General features: G+C 43.3%; 2 protein-coding genes across 3 annotated transcripts in view; one reads left to right on the top strand and one right to left on the bottom strand.

The window, feature by feature from the left end:
* The window catches only part of col4a5 (collagen, type IV, alpha 5 (Alport syndrome)), a 44,261-nt gene extending 34,060 nt beyond the window's left edge, over positions 1–10,201 (bottom strand). The window contains exon 1 of the mRNA XM_069172273.1: positions 9,711–10,201. Within this exon, the coding sequence (XP_069028374.1) occupies positions 9,711–9,800 (90 nt within the window). The 5' untranslated portion in view covers positions 9,801–10,201. The remainder of the gene's footprint in view (positions 1–9,710) is intronic.
* Positions 10,202–12,560: 2,359 nt separating this feature from the next.
* Positions 12,561–13,980, top strand: part of col4a6 (collagen, type IV, alpha 6) — a 106,302-nt gene continuing 104,882 nt past the window's right edge. For both annotated transcript variants that reach the window (XM_069172271.1, XM_069172272.1), the window contains exons 1-3: positions 12,561–12,604; positions 12,812–12,932; positions 13,147–13,192. In XM_069172271.1, coding sequence (XP_069028372.1) covers positions 12,922–12,932; positions 13,147–13,192 — 57 coding nt within the window. In that variant the 5' untranslated portion in view covers positions 12,561–12,604; positions 12,812–12,921. The remainder of the gene's footprint in view (positions 12,605–12,811; positions 12,933–13,146; positions 13,193–13,980) is intronic.

The following is a 13,980-nucleotide window of genomic DNA, read 5'->3' on the forward strand; positions in this document are numbered from 1 at the left end:
ACTTTTTTAGGGACCGGTTTATTAAAGTCCTAGTATTTCTTTAATATTAAAGCATTAATGCTTTAATAATGGTCCATCATTCCACATGCATGTACTGGGCTGAACTTGACTTATAAACAAGTAAAAGTTGGATTTATAAAGGAAATTTGGACCTTTGAATCGCAGCTACATGTTGCTTGTGATTTTTGGGGGTTTTATAACGGTTAGATTTCCATTGTGGTGTTAAGCAGCAGTCCCTCTCAGCTCCTCAGACCTCAACGTGCTCTCTCTTGCTTCTCCAGGCCCCCCCGAGTCTCTGATCTGATCTAGTGAAGCGGCAGGCCACAGCAGGTTCTCCCTGAACATACTCCTCTTAAACAGCTTCTAATGAGGACACACGCATCTGAGCGCAGCGGCTGAAACATGCGAGCGTCGCGGAGCGGTTCAGTCGTTCGGCTGCAGGTTGGTTGTCCATCCAAAGGGAGAAAAAGTGAAAGATTTAGAGAAGAAACGCTACACAAACGTTTTATTGTTTGTGCTAAACAGTATCACGTCTCCATATCTGTCATTTTAGCAGCTTTAAAATGTTAAATACTCATATTTAATACATTAATTAGCCTATGTTTACTGTCCAATAAACCAAAAAGTGTCAATATGTTTCAAACTGAGCTTTTTTTTATGCTGCAAAACTTTAAATCTACTTTGATAGTTCTTGTTTTGTGCCTTTATCATGTTTTCTTTATCAAAAAACCCTATTTATGTTCTATTTGACCTTATTCTTTCTCCTCCTCTCCGCATCTCTCATTCCTCTCTCCTCTTCCTCCTCTTCCTTCTCTTCCTCCTCTTTCTCTCCTCTCCGTGCTGTGACAGATGTGTTGTTCCGACCGGCGGGGGACTGTTTGTCCAGAGGAGACCAGGAATTCCAAACAGTCAGTATTGACACGCACAAACACACGAGACACGCAATCTCACGGAGACACGCAGAACGAACAGAGCAAAAAAAATCTCGTCTTCATATTTAAGATTTCATTCTGAATTGCAACTTTATCGAAGACGGAAAGCAAAACATTCATCATCTCACCGTCCTGCGCACGAAAACACACACACACACGAACGCGTGGAGAGTCTGAAGCTGAAGACAACACGTTGCATTTGAAAAGCAGCGGGAGGGAGAGAGAAAGTCTTCCATCTACAGATTTATCTGCTTTATATAAGAATTTACATCATAATTTACTATAATAATAATATATAATGATACAAAGGAAGGAGGCGGAAAAGCACGAGACACAAATCTTACATCAAAGTGTTCTGTTTATCACATACAGATTTATAACTAAATTAAAGGTAAAACATGAATGAATCTATTTTTCCAATCACATGTAAACCCAACTGAACACGTATAGTACGGATGCTTTCTAAATGATTTGTGCTCCCCACCGCCATCATCAATACTCCAGATGAGGGAATATCTCTTTGAACAGTAATGTTCAACCCTCCAGTACAGTAACTGAAACCAGGAAAAGTACATGTACTGAATAAAGTACTGTCCCCGAAGAAACATCCCAAATCAAGTATTAAATCATGAAGGAGATAAGAGGAGGAAGTTATTAACAAAATATAAGCATAAACAAGCAGGTGACTTTATCTCCTGCCTCCCTCTGTTGTGTCACTAAGCAATGTGAAAAATGCTCACGCGCACGCACGCACACACACACACACACACACACACACACACACACACACACACACACTCTCTCTCTCTGAAGGCTTAGCTGCATACCAGCCGGCACACTGACCTGGGATTAACCAAGTCCAAGCTCCACCTGAGGAACATACTTCTATCTTTGTGATGTCCCTTTATTGACGTGATGCCTCAAACTGTCCCGTTGCAGCCAAACCACCGACCCGACCCGGAAACTACTTCTAACCTCAACCCTAAAACACGAGCAGGAACCCTCAACGAGCCCAGTGAGCACTGAACTCAAACTGGTCCACACACACACACACACACACACACACACACACACACACACACACACACACACACACACACAGGGCACACAGTTTTGTGTAAAGTACAAACAGTATTTGTGACCACTGTTCATATCGTGTAAGTTATCAGGATCTGATGGGACTCTGATTTGATGCAGGCAGAGAGAGATGGTGAGTCTGCCACCTTTATGGTTGAAGCTTCTCGAACCTATAATTAAATATACATGTCTATATATATATATAATTACCAGGTCTGCAGTTCCCCTCACCTCTGCAATTGCATTGTAGTGTCTTTCAGCTCAGTGTTTTGGTTTTAAAACCTCCAACAACAGAAGGAAGCGGGTTTTTTTTGTTTAAAAAAAAAAAAAAAGCTCTAAAAATGAAGCCACTCAGCACCAAACTGCAAACAGATACAGTTACCTACAAAACAGAGGAGCATTTAGCTGCTTCAGAGCCTCATGTTTCTGTCTTTAGTTGGTGGACACCAAAACAGATAAAAAAAAGTCGAGATGCGCGCCGGGGGAAACGGACAACGGAGATTCAACGTGTCGATTTTCTCCTTCTACTCTGAAATGGCTCCGTCTGGACCCGGATGTGAAAGGTAATGACGGTACCTGAGGAACTCTGAAATATGTAAAGGAACACACAGACGGGGGAAACCCTTGTTCCCTCCTCGGCAGCGTGATGAAAGAAACAGGTGCTCAGCTCGGAGGAGTGTGGGAGAGAGAAACGGCTCTTAGAAAACAGCGAGAGGGAGAGAAAAACAAGAAGAAGAGAGAAGCAGACGCCCTCCCACGCCACGCTGCTTCGGTCTGTGAAGCAGTCAAAACACCTTCCTGCCTCTGAAGCAGCGCCGATGACTTCATTCAGCTCGGTCACAAGGAGCCGTAGACGTTAAGCGCACTGAGGTGTGTGTTTGTGTGTGTGTGTGTGTGTGTGTGTGTGTGTGTGTGTGTGTAAAAGAGGCGGTAAATGAGGCGATAAAAGGTTCAATCAATATCTGTATGCGTTATGTATCCATTGTGATGCTTTTTGTTGATAAATCACAAACTGGATTTTAACTCGACATATTACAGAGAACACGTGAGCAGCTCTGTGGAGCACGAAACAGGAACCTGGAAGAGACGTTCCTCAGCTTTGTATTAGCTTCATATGACACGGCCCGTCGGGGTTGAGGGGGCAGAGTTGGGGTTAAACAGGGGACTTAGGACTTATAGGAACTTTGGACCCTGGGAACCTGGAACATGTATGACCTTAGGAACATGGATGCTCTCCGGCGGTCCTGGACTCGTCATTTGTGTTCTTTCTTCTCACCTTTCTATCCACATCTCATTTTACTTCACATTTTTAAACCGAAAGCAACAACGTGTACCTCACCTGCATGTTATAAAGAGACGTACCGTATGTTTAAGTGTTCATTGACTAGCCGAGGGGATACTAGCGACAAGCTCAGGGTTTGTATTGACCAGCGAAGGCAGATTGCTGAGGTCGGCATGTCAATCAGTTGGCTTAACAAATTGAACATTTCTTAGCGTAGAGAACGCATTTTCCCGAATTCCTTTCAATAGATTTGATGTTCAGGAACTGTTGCACCTCATTTCTCGTGTGCAACATTTTACTTTGTGCACTTTGAGGCCCCTCATGTCATCTCTGAGCAGATAAACGCTCCACATTGCTGCATCTTTACTGGAGCAATCTGTTCTTGTCACAACGTAAGAAGCAAGAAGATCAGCGCCTGAAGTTTCTTGGCAGATAGTTTGTGTTTACTGAAACCTGTTATTTTTATTCGACAGCCAGATCTGACATTGAAGGGAAAAGGAAAAAAAAAAAAGGACGAGACGCTGGAAACAAGGTGAGTTCAGTTTGTGTTTTACGTTCCGCTGTAAATTTCCAACAACAGACACGAGACGGGGTTAGAAGACACAGAAGAAGACGTAACAGGAGACAGGATGCACCACTGACGGTAATAAACAGGTGCTGAGTGATGTGAAGATGAGGCGAGTCGGCTCAGGTCAGATGGTTTTCACAAATATTTGTTAATAAGCTGTAAAACCGAGCTACGCTGCGGAGTCAGGAAGACAGAGGAAGACAAAGTCATCTGTAGATAAAAACATATATAACCCGCTGATCTCAGACAGATTAAAAGTCGCCTCCCTTCCTTCTCAGAAAGAATGCAAAACAATAAATGTTCCTTCGTGAATGCTTTTCAATCTCACATTCCTCAATCTTCTGTGTTTATGTACTCTTTTGATCCCTTGTTTTTCTTTTTCTCCCAATAGCTCTTCTTTAGTTTAGCTTTATTGCTTTTTATGTCCGTTTCTTTTGACAGATTTTTTCTCATCCTCCTATACATCTCAGCTGGGTTTGCCCTCCCGAGCGGCGCCCTGGGCTTCGTTTGGGTTGAAAGAAAATGCTCTTTTCCTAATATAAAAGATGAAGCACAATGAAGAAAAGAAAGACATGGACGATGTTCTTTCAGAAAACGAGGTCGGGAGAACAGAAGAAGAAAGAAAAAAAAGAAGGCGGTGAGGAGGGACGGCGGGTCTTGTGACTGCTCTGTGTAGGTGGACTTGTCAGGTAGCCGGCTGGATTGCAGCCACACACACACACACACACACACACACACACACACTACAAGTGAACACAACTCAGAAACAGGAAAAAAGTCGATCCGTCCTCGTTCAGCGGCCAAAGTTTGACCAGTGGTTAAAGAGTGGTGTTCTCTTTTACTTACAAAACTATAAACACAAGGGAAAAAAAGTGACCGAAAGTACACGCAAAAAACAAGACTTCATCACGTTTTAATAGTTCTACAACTCAGCAATGGCTTATTTGCTCCTCGTTTAACTTTCCTCTGTGACAAAAAGCCCCTGAAGTGGAACTGAATGTCATATTTAACAATCTAAACTTGCCCCTTTTGTCTGTTTTTTTTTTTTTTTATTTTATTTTTTAAACAATACTCAAATCCTCAGTTTATTTTATGCCATTAAGTTGTAAAGTGTCAAGTTACCCGTCTGACTTTCCCATCAGCACTTGAACACAAAACAGGTCGGCCAAAAACGAAACACTAAAACTAAAATTCCAGATCTGGATCGACACCAAAATTTAATCCCACGACCAAAGTCTCAATCTTTCCACCAACTTTCGACCAAATCCTCCAGAAACACACACAAACGTCTTAAAGGCACAACGTCCCTCCGATCTCAGACGTATGCATCTACGGAGACCAGTTTCATTTCCACGAAAATCTTTGTCTTGTTTCTGTTGGAAGTGTGAAGAGATCAAAGAAAAGGCGCGGTAGAGAAAGATCCAGACATGATGAACAGGATCAGATAGCTAGAGATGGAGATAGAGACGCCCTCATGGCTGCAGCTTACAACCAGCTTCACATATCTTGCAGAGAGTTTGTTCCTTTATAGAGTCCTGAAATACGGATTTGTTCAGGAGAAGATTCAAATGAGCCACATTGAGGTGAAAAAGCATCACAACAAAGTGTGTATTACGGTTGGTGGTGCTACTTATTTTTAGATTGTTTAGTAGGTTTTAGATGCTTTTTTCAAAGAAAAAAAAGCTCCTCTGTGTGATGCTCCTTACCAGAAGTGGAGAAGTTAAATGAACAAATATCTTCCAAATCTACCGGTTAGTTATCATCTTCAAAGTTGTAATAAAATAAATAGCAGGTTTGTGGTGATGCAGATTGATTGACGGACTGGAATGGTTGACCTTTAACGCAGCAGACCAAACAGTGAGCGATGGAGTAAATAAAAGAGGTCTGTAACAAACATTCCCTGTTTACCTTCTTCTTAATGCGGCCGGGGTGGGGGGTGGGGGGGTGGGGGTTCGAGTGTAAGTGACAGGAAGAGATATCTGCTGCAAAGGGATGAAATGAAATTATCACCTTCGAGGAAGAGTTCAGGAGGAAGAGGAGGCAGAAATAAAGACAGGAGATTTATTGATCAGATTTGTAACTTCATTAGATAATAAACCTTTTGTTAAACTTGTACTATTAATACTACTACATCAACTACTACTACTACTACAACTGCTGCTGCTGCAGCTCTACCACTGCAAGTACTACTGTCCTTACTATTTGTACACCTGCTGTTACACCTACTGGCACTTTGACTCTATTTTCTGTGATGTAATGATCTCTTCATTGCACCTTTCTTATTATTTCGACCCCCCTTCACAGACAGGATCAGTGAGAAAGTAAAGGGGGAGGGGGGAGTGTACGTACTGGATCGGGGTAATTAGCTCTCTAAACATTTGGTAGTAGCTCCCATTGACTTTTGTCCACCTGTTAATCTTAATGGCATCTGCAGCTCATTGACACCGCAGTGTGAGTTCTGCCTGGAGAAAAACACACAAGACACAAATGGACACGCAAACAGCTCGCTGTAATACTTTAAATATATACAGTATGTACGGTGTGAATCTGCCCCCTGCTGCCTGTTGAAGGAGCTCTTCTCTCTGGGCAGGTGAGATAAAGATGGAATTTGGATTTTAGAAAAGATAGAGAAGAGAAGAGATACAGAAGATTGGAGGGTCAGAAAAAGAGAAACAGCTACTGGAAAAAAGAGGAAAATAATCTACTGATGTATCGGTTGGTCTCATTCCTGATGTTTTTATGATCACTGGTCAAACATAAAGAAATATGCTGCATCTTTTTTTTTGTTTTTAAATGGTGCGAAAATGACATTTTATTTAGTGTAATTGAAGGTAAATTCAGATCAGCTGTAGAAAAACTTGATGCAATAAGTTTACAGTGAATCTGTGTTTCTATTGGCTATTTTTGCATTGAAAACCGCAGGAATGAATGAAACTAGCACTTATGAGAGAATTTTAAAAGATTTTTCAAAAAGCAAATCTCACAAATATCAAGAAGATTGGTTGAATGGGCGATTCGTCGTGCGTTTTGAAAGATTTCCTGGAGATACTGATTGTCATGCAGAGATGCTCCTGTGTTTCCCTTCACTCAGGGAAAGATTTCACAGATGGACGGAGGCGGGAAAAGAAAAGACGCAGACAAAGGAAGAAAATCCTGAAAGAAAAACATACGAGAGAAAACGGGTAAAAGAAATCTCTGCTGTGTTCGGCTGGTGTCACCAGATTTATCTCTGCAATATGAGGATGTTATGACTGACTAAACTGACACACAGAGCAGACAGATCCCCCTCCACAGACTCCACCTGGGCTGCGGGTCATGTGAAAGGTGAGGGAACCCATGAGGGAGTGTGCAGTCATGCGTGTGTTGTGTGCATGTATGTCTGTGTGTATGTCTGTGTGTGTGTGTGTGTGTGTGTGTGTGTGTGTGTGTGTGTGTGTGCACAGGAAAACACGCATCAAATTAAGTGTGTGTTTGTGGTTTGCGCGGCATGACGGGTTCAAAGGAGAAAACCTCCAGGTATACATTACCATTGAACTCCCTCACCTGACTGAATGGAGATTCATATCTGGGAGAGAATTAATACTCAACACACACACACACAAACACAAAAGACTCTCCTCTTATAACAACCTATAGATGACAAACTGAATAAGACAATCCTGCGAGTTTGACATTACTCATTAAAGTGACGGAACTTTAAAAAGAAGCGACATTTATTTCCCCTGTTGCTGAGTCTCGTGTCTTTTAGTGGGCAGAGATGATGACGGCAGGTTGAATCCCATGAAACAGCTCCAGGTCATACACACTCCACCAGGGGGCCTCGGTGAACGCTGGGAATACTGGCAATGTGGGGAAATGCAGACGGTGGTGAGAGACTGCATCTTTACATCCTCGGTGTCTCTACCTTTTTTTTTTTTTTTTAGGGGGCGGGGGGGTTAACCTCCAACTCGAGGTCCACTTCCTGACTTTTTCTGAGCAACATGCCCTCACTGATAAAAGCAGTGAGAAGTGGTTGAAACTTTATAAGACCAAACTTCTGCTGCCAGAAGCTTTTTTTCCCCCCTCCGTTTTCCTTCTCTTCCTCTTCCTCAGCATCCACTCCATGAGGTCGGCCACAATCTTTAACACAAAGTCAACCCTCCCTCCTTTCCCCGGCGGCTTATAACTTTACATCTCCACGGCAACAATGACAGCCGGTCTGCTCAACAAGTCGATGCCTTTATCAGATTCTTTTCTTTTTAGAGGAACGACAAGAAAGATTGAGTCTTATTCTACTGGTGTGTTGGGTGTCAAGCAGTTTATTTCTACATTATCGTTCCCAACCTGCAGGGAAACTCTCTTCAGATTGAATGTGTTATGCCGAGGCAGCAATCTCTTGCAAAGCAGGAGAAGTTATTCCTGAATTTGTTTTCCTCTCTAATTAATTTGTAAGCTTTGAGCTGACTCGTTTTCCTCTCCAACTCTGACTCAGACCTCATCCTGATCGTTTTAAGGTTCACTAATAATCTGTAAAGTGTGGCGATGCAGAAAAATCTCCCGCCCTGATAAGAAACCTACAAAAAGTTCCTTCCTCCCGGAGCTGTATTATGAGACTTGATGAAGAGCAGACCTGGTTGGACACGCCTGGTGTATGGGCGGGGTCATCAGCATGCCGGACGGCCCTCATGAATTATTAATGACGTGTTAAATATTCAGCGCACACAGAGCCTGCTGGAACATTACATGAGGCTGAGACACTTGCACTGATTGATAACTTTTAACATCCACGCAGGGACGACATATCCAGAGAGCTGCAGCCGAGGGAGGAGTAGGAGATTTAAACACATGTAGAGGGTGAGGAGAGGTAGAGTATGCACAAACACAAACACACACACACACACACACACACACACACACACACACACACACACCCCTCCTGCTTCTAAATACATCTCAAGACCAAAAAGGGAAAAATTTCACCTTTAGATAACAGAGCCGGCAACGGTCCTGGCTGCACAGAATCTAATGCTGAAATCAATAAACATCGATTTTATTCAGCTTATGCTCCAATATGTGTCACAAAGCAGCTGCTGTCAACTTAAAACACACCTGCAGGTCAGATACACCTGATAGACCCGAAACCCACATTTTACTCTGCTCGTATCATCAGGACGCCAAATTACGCACAACCAACCTGCCTTTCTGAGACGTGCAGCAGTCTGTTATATCTCACGGGATCGTTGCTGATAGTTGAATGTGTTTTTTAAAGGAGGATTGAGCGCGCTGCACCGCCGCCGCGCTCCTCCTATAGACCCCAGATCCCTCACATTTAGTCTGAATCTTTTGACTTTCAGAGACAGATGAAGGCGGGGGTGCTGGGGGGAAAGAGTGCGCCGTAGTTGGCATGTCGCTGCAGGTTAACACGCAGAGAGAACAGGGAGGGAGAAATGTGATGCACAGGGGGGGAAGCAGGACAGAAAACTACCGTCCGATCTCCCCGTCAAACTACAAAGCAAGAGCCCGTGAAGGCGCTCCTGGATCCCCACCGTAAAAAAACAAAACGCCGTAAAAGCCCGGCACAAAGGTGTATAGTTGATTTAATTACACGGTTATTATGTATATTACAACAAAACGGAAACGGGAGACGGATTATTATTAGAGCCGATGGATAAGCACTTGTTATAAAGCAGCTTCTCTATTTATAAACTTTGGTCGGGCTTGCTGGGGAGAGCCGGTGGAGTCCCGGCACCGTCACCGTCACAGCGGCAGGTCTATCTCTCTCTGGGCTTCGTCATGCCGTGGGAAAGCCCTCAAAACTCGGGGCTTCTAAAGTCCCCTGCAGAAAAAAAAAAAAAGTTGAAAACGCACTTACCGCAGAGTCGGATCGCTGCACCGCGACGCACAGGCTGAGGAAGAGCAGCGGCACGGCGAGCTGGCGCAGGCTCTTCAAGTCTTTATTCATCTTGGGAAGGGGGGGAAGAGAATAAAACAAGAGTCCGCCTGAGTTTAACACTGACAAACTCTACTCGGCTGTCTACTCGCGTGTCATAGCCCTGCTCCCTCCCTGCACACTCGCTCGCAGTGAAAGAGAGAAAATGGTGAGAAAAACACTCGTCTCGGCGTGTCGTTGCGCTTGCAGAGGCTCCTAGTGGTCCTGGCCGTGGCACCGTGCGCCTCTGCAGTCCCTCTCTAACTTTTTCTCTCCTCGACTTGCGAACCTGCCCAGCCGGATCTACTTTCGGCGCACTGATATCAGAGCACCTCCACCAACACACAAAACTCACCTAAAATACACTTTGCGCAATAAATCTGGTCCTAAACAGATGATCAATGTGCCTCGTATCGGTCCAGTTGGCTAATTTGTCCCCCCCTGTCTCAACTTGTTTTTTATATTATATTTATGTTAGGACCTCGCGGAGGGATAGGCCTATCCAACCCAACCCAACGCCGAGGCTGCACAAAAAAAAAAAGAGGTTTGTCATAAACCTTTTTTTTTTTCTTTTTCTGAAATGTTCTATGGGCCCGGGCACGTTGCATTCCTGATAGATTATTAAAGGCCACATTCTCACTTTTGACTCCTGACAGAAGGATGCTGCTGGCAGAAAATGGTGGTGAGGGAAATCAACTCTTTATGAATTAAGTGCATCGGTCTCTTATCATTTCACTGGTGCATTCTTTTAAAAACGGAGTGTGGAGCAAGAGGCTTGTTGAGTTGATTGGTGAAGTCACAGAAGCTGCTGATATGAAGTCAGGTGGAACGTTTCTTATTTATCAAACTACAAGGACGATATTATAGAAAAACGTCCTAATATACACATGAACGTGACATTTGAGATGCAGATTTGTTTCTTACTCAATTGTGAAACGTGTAATTTCAGTGACAAGAAGTGATTATCGAATATATCATATCTTATCTTACATATCTAATATAACTTTCTTAGCTCTTTGTTCTGTGGGTTTATATTCTATTCTTATCATTTCAAAGCCAATAGAGTCCACGGTTCAATAGGGTTCTTAAACCTATGAGTGTGTATGGTTACGAGGCCGATGCATTAGTTCTCTTAAGTGCAATACCACCGGGGGCCACTAGAAGTCGGCTCCAAAAAGCCTCCGGCTCCATAGACTCCCATTCAACTTCTCTCATGAAATTTGAAGTCAATACAGTTTGTTGGCAAGTTATCTTGGTGTTGATAGCTAAAGTCGCTCCTTATTAGTTTTCGGGCCGTTCATCTGAAAATAGTCCGTCATTAATTAGAAAATAAGTTGCAAAAAGATGTGTTTTTATCGGTTTGATTGACAAGTGTGTGGTGCAGTCAGGTTTCCGCTATCGTTGGGCGGGACGTAGTATTGTCGGGTTCCAATCAGATCTAGTCAGATCCACCGCCAGCTCCTCTAAATATGGTCACTTCTGGCTCCAAACCGCTCCGAACCAGTAAGATGGCGCCGGCCAATATCTGAACTCAACCAACGGGTGATGTCACCGTTGGTTGACATCACCCGTTGACATTATATGGGATCTAAAAGAATTTTAAACTGCAATGAAACACCAGCTAGTAGCTGTTCTGAACCAGTTCTTCATTTGTCACCTGGAGACAAGACCAAACAACTCTACATGTTTCCTTATAAGATGAAAAATATTGTGAATTCCTGACACATTTAAGAGATTGAGATTGTTTGTAGGATGCCAGCATGGATCACGGCGTCACGTTTGTTGTGCTGCTTTCTTTGAAGACCGATTTGAGACATTGAGGTTGAACTATTTCCACTTTGAGTTTAGGGGTAGAGGGAGGACTGGAAATATATGTGATTCATGCAGCAATAAGAACAGACTACGTGTAACCAAATTACAGACAAAGTGCAAAACTAAAAGGGACCCAGGTAGGATCCCTGAGTTACTCCTACAGAAGAGAACAGTTCTGTGTATCTGAGAGACGTAACTCAAGCAGGAGCATCATTCATGAATTAACAAGCTGCAACAAACGATGTTGAAGTCTGTCAGGTCACGTTGGACTGAAAATAGAACGTTCAAGAGCTAAAACAGGACTTTGCAACTCGAGTCAGTGCAGCACGTTTAGACTGGAGATCAGGACTGAGTGGCTCAAACCACGTTCTTAATTTCATCACATACTTAAAATAAACAAAACACAGAACAATAATGAGATCAAATAAGAGAAGAAACGACTTTATTTATCCCTCAGCGCGGAAATTTCGGCAATTATGATCCCGTATGAGACTTCAAGACGTTTTTTAGAATCACCTTCATTGTAAATATATGATAAGCCACATAAATGTCATACAACTGGAACTTCAATTAAGGTTATCGCAGATTTGACATCATTATATGGATCAGCAGCATTATTATATTGATTATTTGGGTGCAAATGTTGCATAAAGTGTCAAGAGGTCAATTTAAACTTAAAATTTTGGATGCACAGGGGAAGAAATTTGACATTCAGAAATGTTTCTAGAAAGTTCAAACTGAGCGTTGTAAGACATAAAAGTCCGGTGGAATAATTTCTGGGTTTTATTACTCTTTGTTTTTTCATGGATTCAAACTTGGATTTCTCTTCACTGAAGTATCTCCTCTACTGCACCAAAAACTCTTCGATCTGTCTGCATGGGTACAAAATCCTCTGTTTGTAGCCAAAGGTATGGAGGCATGAATGACATGTCGTTGGCCCCTCCTCCCTTCTGCTGGTGTGCGCTGCTGAGTTGAAGCGCAGCAGCCCGGAGAGCGCAGCAGCGACTTGAACCGCCGCAACTTTGGTGAGTTGGATAAGCTCTCGATTTTTGTTGTGAAAGAAATCACCCGCAAAGAAGCTTTTTGAACCGGTTGTGTTTTAACGCTTGGAGCCGCGTGTGCGTGTATGTGTGTGGGGGGAAATCAGGGGTCGTGTGTGTGTCGGTGGGACTACTTTATCTCTGCCTTTTCTGTCTCTCTCTCTCTCTCTCTCTCTCTGTCTCTCCGGGTAGATGACGGGTTTTTTTGGAGCCGTCGATGAGCGCGTTTGAAGTGCCTTGCTGGTGAAGACAAGGGGATCGAGTCTCGATCTGCGGTTCCCCCCTCTGCCAGTCGGATCAAAATGAAATTCCTGTAAGCATTTTAGCTTTTTTTATTAATTTTATTTTTTATTTTACACAGTCTTGATTAGTTTTTCCAAACTTGGTGTTCAGCTGTGCATGTTGGCGCAGCGCTTGGTCGCGGCTGAGGGCTTCTTATGAGTCCAACTCCAGCGCAGTTTTTACCTGCCAGATCCACAAGTGGAGAACAAACAAACTAACGCAACAAATGTTTATTTCTCCGGCAGGATTTGGGTGATAGCAGTCGGCTTGGCGGTGAGCTCTGCGCACGGAGTAAGTCCCATTTGTTTACCGTTCCTCTCCTTCAGATGAAGTGGCTCTCCATTCGGGTTTATTTAGCGCAAACAGAATACAAATAATCACGCTGAAACGTGTTTTATTTTGCCGAAGAAACCATATTTTTATGAAACAGTTGCACGTAAATGGCTCACAAGAAGCAGCGGCTGAACAAAATGCGGCCAAACGCGGAGTCCAGTCTGCCTAAAGCCTCTTTAAAAAAAAAAAGTCCGATTCAAAGTGTAGCAGGCGCTTGTTGCATGGATTATTTATAATAAAGAGCCTTGGCCAGCAGATCAGACCCTGCACTCTGCACAAGTCCTCCACGCGTCATGTTGTGGGTGTCCTCAGCTTTGGCGCATGAGGCGTCACATTTCTTATTCTGTCTACTAAAACTTTAAGGGCACTTTATGTAACGTCGTGTGGTACTTATTTTATTTTTTTGTATTGTCTTTCTGCAGTAAATCACAGCTGCGCTCCTTGTTGCACCATTTGTGCCAAAAACGCTCTCTTAAAGTATGTGGATTATTTTGTTTAAATTTTTTTTAAAGCTGTAGACAGAAGAGCTGCATTTATTAGTAGCCGGGAGGGACTCAAAAAACAGTTCACATTTGAGTGGGCCCGGTCGCTGTCATTTGCAATTCAGACCCCGCCCCCTGCTGATGAATATTCAGGATAGGGAGATTGTTGGAGGAAAACGTGCCTTTTCAAGCCACACCTTTCCAGAGGTGAAGCTCTGCAGAAGGTGATTGCAAGCAAAGCTGAATAGTTTGTTTTAAAGTTCT

The sequence above is a fragment of the Embiotoca jacksoni genome, unplaced genomic scaffold (genome assembly GCF_022577435.1).
Source record: "Embiotoca jacksoni isolate LCO1_2020_lvr unplaced genomic scaffold, fEmbJac1.0.p SCAF_51, whole genome shotgun sequence".
Taxonomy (NCBI): domain Eukaryota; kingdom Metazoa; phylum Chordata; class Actinopteri; family Embiotocidae; genus Embiotoca; species Embiotoca jacksoni.